General features: G+C 45.3%; 1 protein-coding gene across 1 annotated transcript in view; it reads right to left on the bottom strand.

Annotated features, from left to right (window-relative positions):
• Nucleotides 1-471: 471 nt before the first annotated feature.
• LOC126281815 (uncharacterized) overlaps nt 472-8967 on the bottom strand; it is a 52709-nt gene continuing 44213 nt past the window's right edge. Inside the window, exons 4-5 of the mRNA XM_049981044.1 lie at nt 3253-3360; nt 472-688 (exon numbers count right to left, since the gene is read on the bottom strand). Coding sequence (XP_049837001.1) covers nt 550-688; nt 3253-3360 — 247 coding nt within the window. The 3' untranslated portion in view covers nt 472-549. The remainder of the gene's footprint in view (nt 689-3252; nt 3361-8967) is intronic.

The following is an 8967-nucleotide window of genomic DNA, read 5'->3' as shown; positions in this document are numbered from 1 at the left end:
GCACGCCCAGGCGTTTCTGCCTGCAACGGACCTGGCGTTCGACGTGCCTAGCTGACGTGACGTCACCAACAAGCAGCGAGGCCTTGCTTTGAGTCGGTGTTGCTTTGATGCACTGTGTGTTCAGACACCAACCTCACGACGGCTGGACTTGGTTTCGCCTTAGTTTGTCCACGTGTTGAAGACAGTCACCACAGCAGCCATCGAATACCCGACAAGTCGTACAGTTTTCGAAATACTCATGCAAAGCCTCCCTCAGTCTAACTCAGATCTCGCGCTTTCCCCATTTTACACACTGACAGCACGCCCTTGGAACTGCATGTACCGTGCACATGTCTGACTAGCAGTCTCTCCTCGCCAGGTGACGCCGCTATCGCCTGGACGTGTTTATACCAATAGTAATCTTCTGGCTAATCAGTGTAAGCTGAAATACAGAATGTAAATGATTAACACTGTCAGTGTGGTATTATTTATTTGGTGTAATAGGTGTACAGTGTTGGTGGGAACAGTTTGTTGACAGCGGCGAACGCGGAGGCGGTGGCTGCTGCGACGTCATGTGACGACGGACACCAGGTCGAGCGGGCTGTGTCTGCAGGCGGGGTAGGCGGCTGCGCAGTCGGCCCCTGCCCTGCCACGCTCCTCGGCCTCCGAGAACTCCAGCGGCAGGCCCTCCTCCGTCGACGTGGAAGGTCTGCGGGAGCACGCACACACTGATTTACTTCAACAACGAGCAATAACAACCGAAGGCTGAGAACGAAGCGCTCGAATTAAAAAGGGTGTCATGCAAACGATTCAGTCTTTTCCCTTGCCGGTCGCGGTGGTCTCGCGGTTCTAGGCGCGCGGTCCGGAACCGTGCGACTGCTACGGTCGCAGGTTCGAATCCTGCCTCGGGCATGGATGTGTGTGATGTCCTTAGGTTAGTTAGGTTTAAGTAGTTCTAAGTTCTAGGGGACTAATGACCACAGCAGTTGAGTCCCATAGTGCTCAGAGCCATTTGAACCATTTTTCAGTCTTTTCTTCGTACTGCCCAATTTGTACGACGTGTGATCGAAAAATGCGGTCAATGAATTTTTTTAGCAGCAACTCCTAACGCTACAGCCATTTGACGTGTAATCTAGCCGTTTTCCTCCCTCCTCCACCACCCCACCGTCTAGTACTTGTAATAAATATTTCGAATGTATACAAGGTGTTACAAAAAGTACGGCCAAACTTTCAGGAAACATTCCTCACACACAAATAAAGAAAAGATGTTATGTGGACACGTGTCCGGAAACGCTTACTTTCCATGTTAGAGCTCATTTTAGTTTCGTCCACCTACGCTCAATGGAGCACGTTATCATGATTTCATACGGGGTACTGTACCTGTGCTGCTAGAACATGTGCCTTTACAAGTACGACACAACATGTGGTTCATGCGCGATGGAGATCCTGCACATTTCAGTCGAAGTGTTCCTACGCTTCTCAACAACAGATTCGGTGACCGATGGATTGGTAGAGGCGGACCAATTCCATGGCCTCCACGCTCTCCTGACTTTAACACTCTTGACTTTCATTCGTGGGAGCATTTCAAAGCTCTTGTCTACGCAACCCCGGTACCAAATGTAGTGACTCTTCGTGCTCCTATTGTGGACGGCTGTGATACAATACGCCATTCTCCAGGGCTGCATCAGTGCATCAGGGATTCCATGCGACAGAGGGTGGATGCATGTATCCTCGCTAACGGAGGACATTTTGAACATTTCCTGTACCAAAGTGTTTGAAGTCACGCTGGTACGTTCTGTTGCTGTGTGTTTCCATTCCATGATTAATGTGATTTGAAGAGAAGTAGTAAAATGAGTAACATGGAAAGTAAGCGTTTCCGGAAACATGTCCACATAACATATTTTCTTTCTTTGTGTGTGAGGAATGCTTCCTGAAAGTATGGCCGTACCTTTTTGTAACACCCTGTAGACGACGACGACGAGTGAACCCAACCTGGTTCTTCGAGGAACGCTTCTCTTCACAAGACGTAAGGCTATGTTCGAGCTGAGAATATGTTTTGGATCATGAGACTGTAGATTCGTTCAAGAACTGAAAAAATGTCATGTAAAAGCGCTGTAGTTTACGCGTTGATATATAGCGACCCTTTTTCACTATAGTTCAATTCTTTTATCTTGACGGCGCGCGTATGCCCTCCCAGACGCGCGAGATTGCGGCGTTGCCAGTTGCACACGCCATTAGAAGCAGCTCCATAGTACAGTTCGCAAACTTACGTATAGGGGGGAGCGCGTAGTTTATGAGGTGAAGCCGCCACGGGCGCGTTAACCCTTTCGCTGCAGGGACGTGCTCCCCTCATTTTGACATCACTGCACTGCTCGCCTGTGCAGACACATGGTGTTCCGACTGCTTTGACACATTTATTATTCGATTTCACAAAAAGTATTTGGCCCAAAAATTTGATTTTTACACATCTTCTTGACTGATACCTGCCCCCCCCCCCCCCCATAAACGACTTAATTTTGTTTCGATGTTCAACGCAGTTATTGTGCAGCATTGAATGTAGTAAACCATTGCACGAAATTTTGAAGAGTTTGCAGAGGTAAAAGTCCACAGCGTATACTTTCTGTATGGTCGATTTTCGTTGCCACTAGAAATATCAAAAAAATACCGCAGCTCGTCATTAAATTGAATTCCTGGAGGACTTTTAACAATCACGCAAAATACCGACAAACACTGTTGGTATGACTATGAATTATTCACGCTTCGTCAAAGTACAACAGGAAATACCGCTGCTCTTTATTGCGAAAAAGCGGTTAGTGAGAATAAATTTCCTTGCTATCGCCTGAATTAGGAGGCTTATTGCTTGTTTGGTTTAATTAATTAATAGAATGTGAATCAAGTGGTATAAGGAATGCTTTTTCCAAACTTTCTTATATAGAAAGTCTGCTATCAAGACATTGCTTTTGTTCAATTACTTTATTTATGACTGAACGTTTCTAAAACTGAAGACACTCGTCCGTGCTCTGCACTGCAGTCGAGCTCTGGCAACGTCGTTCTCTGTTCATTGGCTGACTGTGTTTTGTGACGTCAGATGCGCAGAACGAACCTAAACTCGGCCACCGTCGTAAATGACCCGCACTTTAATAGTATATGTTGTCGGGAAATATAGAGTGGTCGTTATTAACTGCACTGTTAACAGCAACACAATATTATTTCCAGGCGTTATATTTTGTCTATCTAGCGCTTTTGTGTGGAATGAATAAATAGTACACTCACGTGAAGAAAATGTGCATAAGATCTCCGACGAGGCCGTTGTGCCTTAAAGGTGTCTCTGCAACTTCACAGACCGTCCTGAGAACGCAAGCACGGCCCGTTAGACCTTCCCTGGAACAAAGCAGCAGAGTCTATATGAGTGCCTGAAAAGTCTAACCATCTCTTGAAACTGAAATACCATAATAACGCATAAGGCTCCCAAGTCGCTGTTCCATGCTACATGTAGTCAAGGAAAATAATGTAACCTGTAGTCAAATTGCCTTTACACTAGAAATAAAGAAAAGTAGGGAGGAGGATTGGGGTTGAACATCTCGTCGATGACTAGATTATGGAAGACGGAACAAAAGCGCGGGTAAAGCAAAGATGCGGCCGGAAATTGTTCTTGTTTTCTTGAAAGAAACCGGGCGGTTATTCTCCTTAAAAGATTATGGAAAATCGCTGGAAACCTATACCTGCTTGGTGCGACGGAATTTGAAGCCTTGTTCTTCTCGATGCCAATCCTGTGCCATTAGCCATCCTCAAACGGGTTGCAGAGTATTCCGAAGCCTGAAAAACTGAGACAGTCATAGTTTGTCTTCACGGAGAAGAACGTGGCAAGTGAGATGCAATATCGTGCTCTACGTCAGAAGCAGAACTTCGGAGACGCTATACTGTATTACTCCGCTTGGATTGGAGGCCCCTCTATAGTATGTTTTTTTACTTGGTAATTACGAAGTCCAAGAAACATTTCAAAAAATCGGCACAGGCAAATGGCCAAAGAATACAAATGATACAGCATGTGGAGAACAAACCGTCAATCATGTCCACCGTCACACTACACACATCTAACTAGTCCACCCAGTTTATTACAAGTGAAGGTGAGGACAGGTGCTGAGTCTTCGGTGTCTTGTGGTAGAGGCAGAACGGAGACACTGTCCTTGATGTAGTCCCACAAGGAAAAATTGCAAGGTATCACGTCTGTCAACTGTGGCAGCCACTCGCCATGGTTAAGTGTCATTGAGATAATCTCGTGTACAGTTGTGGAAATGTGCTGAGGCGCCAACTTGCTGAAAGAGTAAATCCCTGCTATCGTTTCGTGTGGTATATGAGCCACAATTGTAGCATGTCGAGATAGGTGATATCATTGACAGTTCTCTCAGCCTAGAAGGAGGGTCCATGGACTGTATTGTTGGAAACGGCACAGAAGACGCGAAGTTTCTCACAATCCAGGACGTGCTCGACAGCTGCATCTGGATTATCTGTCCTCTATAGGTGTGTGTTGTGTCAGTTGGCCGTTTCTGAAAGATGGGGTGTGGTTTCGTCACTGAAAATTAATTAAGTGGTTAAGGGATATTGAGTGTTGCACTAGCTTGGTAGGCAGACTTTGTGGGACTTCGCAACATCAGATCACACATTCAGTCTGCTTTGACACACTCTGTCGACCCGAACGTTTTGCGTCTCACAAACAATCATCCATCTCCAATTTCCTGTACAGCTTCACTATACCTCTGTAAACTGGTGAGGTTTTGTGAAACGTGCCATGGAAAGGTCTTTGCACAGATACTATCGATTGGTAAATTGTAGCATACAAAATGTTTTTCCGCACGTACGACCTGTGCCGCCACTGCCATCAGTTAAAAGTTCAAAAGAAAATTTTGTGAGTTTGTCTTTCACATATCGTACTATTTATTGCTCCATATTTAGGCAGTTACCTACACGATTTTAAAAAAAAATGTTTCATGACTTGTAAAGCATCGGGGAAAGATTGAATCATAGCAGAAATTGTCATATCAGCAGGCTCAAATACCATAAAACAAAACACCAAACTCGTGTAAGACAATTGGCAAACTGAAGTAACTCCATAAGACTGGAGAAATGCGTTAATTAACTCGTTACACAAAAATGGATAGATATCAGATGTAAATAACTACAGGGGAATCTCGCTAATATCAGCTACATACGAAGTTCTATCTCAGGGTCTCTTCGATAGAGCACAGTAACAACTTGAAATAAAAACTGAAAAATATAAGTCAGGATTCGGACCAGGCCGTTCGTATCCCGGGCAAATGTTGAACCAAAAGTTACCCCTAAGACATCAGAAAACCGTAGCAAACCGGTGAATTTAAAAGAAAAAAAAGCCCATGACTCAGTTGACTGCGAATCACTCTTCCAAACATCACAAGAAAAAGGTCTAAATCTGAAATCAATTGCAATCATAAAACATACACTGACAGATACAAAGTCCAAGAATAAAGTTCCGAGGAAACTCTCAGATCCTCCCGAAATGGATATGGGAGTAAAAGAAGGAGATGGGCTGTCTCCATTACTTTTAAGCCATGTCCTTGAGAAAGTGATAGAAGAACGGCGAAAACAGAATCAGTCCTCAGAATTGATCCATCAAGCACTTTAGGCAGAGGCAAGTATCTGTCGATTATCTAGCATTTGCAGTTATCTAGCATTTGCAGAAGATTTAACAATATTAACTTCCGAAATTTTATCAGCCCATAATCAAATTGATCTTTTGAGAGGAAATGCAGAAAAAGTCGGTCTCCAGACATCTTTTGAAGTGAATAACATGACCTGCAATAAAAAAGCAGCAGAATTCAAGGAGACGAAATACGATACAATTTAAATATCTCTCTGGAGCCATTCAGGAGAATGAAATCGAAACAGAAGTATACGAAATTAGAAAAAATGGGATGAAACCTGCATACAGATTTTTCATAATATCTAGAACAAGTATTGTACCTCCATGCACACAAAACTAAGACTTTACGATACAGCAATTACCAGAATCCCTCTGAAAAATTCTAGGCCCGAAACGTGTAGACGAATAATACAGAAGGAATTAGAAATGCCGGCCGGGGTGGCCGAGTGATTCTAGGCGCTACAGTCTGGAACCGCCCGACCGCTACGGTCGCTGGTTCGAATCCTGCATCGGGCATGGATGTGTGTGATGTCTTTAGATTAGTTAGGTTTAAGTAGTTCTAAGTCTAGGGGACTGACAACCTCAGAAGTTAAGTCCCACAGTGTTCAGAGCCATTTGAACCATTTTTGAATCAGAAATCACACAATACACAATGTCCACAGTGGAATTAGAAAACGCAGGTTAAGATTCTATGAAGACATTAAAATAATAATCCCAGGCATGCTTAGAAAACAAACTCGATTTTATTGGCAGCAGGAGCTAAGCCAAAATGGACACAATGAAATGGGTTGGCGAGGTCAAAACTGATCGGCTCAAATGGCTCTGAGCACTATGGGACTTAACATCTGAGTTCAGCAGTCCCCTCGAACTTAGAACTACGTAAACCTAACTAACTTAAGGACATCACACACATCCATGCCCGAGGCAAGATTCGAACCTGCGACAGTAGCAGTCGCGCGGTTCCAGACTGAAGTGCCTAGAACCGCTCGGCCACCGCGGCCGGCAAAACTGATTGGAAACTGGGCGGAATTACGGTACAATGTGTCCAAAAACGCCGAAATATTAAGGTCCAAAAATCAAGGGTAGTAAGAAGAAAAACGGAAGGAGACTGGAACAACATTGTCAGAAGAGGGAAAGGAAGGCTACAGGAAGACAACGAAAGAAATGTGGGCACAAAGCACTTTGAGAAGTTCTAATGGGCTTGTTCGCAAATAATAATAATAATAATAATAATAATAATACAGGGTGGGACAAGTAAAGTGGATACGTTTCCAGAATAAGATTTTCACTCTACAGTGGAGTGTGCCCTGTTATGAAACTTCCTGGTAGATTAAAGCTGTGTGCCGGACCGAGACTCGATCTCGAGATACGATTGGTCGTGAATTTATGCATATACGCGCACCACGTGATGCGCACACCACGTTCAAGCCGGCCACGTGATCGACAATGGTTCAGAGAGTAGTGTTGACTGTGTCAGTTTGAGTGGAGCAATACAAAGGAGACGATGGTATTCACAGTGGAGAAGCGGGTGTTCATTGTGTAAAGTTACGTGACAACAAAGCCGCGGAAACGGTGTGGTCAGTTGTTGCCGAGACGTTTAATAGTGTCAACATGGCAAGAAAGAGTACCAAGCAGTGTTTAGCCCGGAAATGGTCTCAGACAGAATCTGTTTTGAACAAGTCAAAAAACATTCCGAAAATATGGCAGCAGGTCACCAGAAAATGCTTCAGCGTCCTACCAAATCAACCCGACGCCTATCGCAAGAGACCGGCTCATCACATCGATCATCCAGACGAATACTCCTCCTAGAGCTGCAAATGCATCCCTATAGAGTGCCTGTTGTTCATGTATTAAAACCAGCAGAACCTGAGCGCCTCCAGTTTTGTGACTGGCTGTTCACTGATACAACAATGAGTGTTTGGGACATAAATCTGTTCTTTATGTGTGATGAAGCTTCGTTTCGTCTGAGTGGTTATGTAAGCCAGAAATCGCACGTTCTGGGAAGCAGAGAATTCGCATAACTTCCACGAAACACCAGTGCATGATCGGAAGGTTGGGTTCAAAAATGTTCAAATGTGTGTAAAATCTTATGAGACTTAGCTGCTAAGGTCATCAGTCCCTAAGCTTCCACACTACTTAACCTAAATTATACTAAGGACAAACACATACACCCATGCCCGAGGGAGGACTCGAACCTCCGCCGGGACCAGCTGCACAGTCCACAGTCCATGACTGCAGCGCCCTAGACCGCTCGGTTAATCCCGCGCGGCTAGGTTGGGTTCAAAAATGGGTCTGAGCGCTATGAGATTTAACATCTAAGGTCACCAGTCCCCTAGAACTTAGAACTACTTAAACCTAAATAACCTAAGGACATCACCCACATCCATGCCCGAGGCAGGACTGCGCCGTTCCAGACTGCGCCTAGAACCGCTCGGCCACTGCGGCCAGCTCGGAAGGTTGGGGCTTGGTATGCATTGTCTGCAAGCCGCATTATTGGTCTCATCTTCTTTCATGGGACACTGACTTCCGAGCGTTACATTGCCAACATTTTGAAATCATTTTTGGCACCAATAACGGAGGAGGAAAAGACCTTCAGTTACTTCCAACAGGATGAAGCAACTCACCATATAGCCGGCCGAACCTTGGAGAACATTTACAAAATCTTCATGCTTGACAGAGATGTTAGCAGAGGTCAGTCTGCTCGCGACCTTAGCTGGCCACCAGGTCTACCGATCTGTCACTGAGCGATTACTTTCTGTGGGGAGCCCTCAAGTCTAAGGCGTATCGCAACAGCCCTCATAGTCTTCAAGAACCGCAGCAGAACATTTCGAGATTACAGCAACTCCAGCAGTCCAGCTTTAATCCGCCTTGAGCAACCTGCTGACCAGGGCCCGTAAGTTCCAAGAGATGAATGCTGGTCACTCTCAGCGTCTGCTGTAGTCAGATTAGTATTGTATTTCCTTTTATCTGCTGAGTTTCTTTGTATCCTGGAACTCTGTCGTCCTGGCCCCTTGTATTTGCCCCACCCTGTAATAATAATAATAATAACAATAGTTACCTCTGCCTATCGATGTCAGAGAAGGCTTGCTGTGAGTGCTATGTGACTGGTGTTGTCTGTGGCCAAGGAGGAAGTCGAAGCAACCATCGACTGGTGCGGAGTGCCGACAGAGAGCCTGCCTGGGGCGAACCGAGTGAACAGAGTGTCAGCTGGAGTGGTTCAGTGAGCAGCCAGTCCGTGAACTGCAGCCAGGAGAAGCGCAACAGCAGTACCGAACTGCAGGCGACGAGTGCAGGCTGTCCGCCTGTTTCGC

Source organism: Schistocerca gregaria, chromosome 7 (assembly GCF_023897955.1).
Source record: "Schistocerca gregaria isolate iqSchGreg1 chromosome 7, iqSchGreg1.2, whole genome shotgun sequence".
NCBI classification, from domain to species: Eukaryota; Metazoa; Arthropoda; class Insecta; order Orthoptera; family Acrididae; genus Schistocerca; species Schistocerca gregaria.
This window is presented reverse-complemented; position numbering and strand designations above follow the sequence as displayed.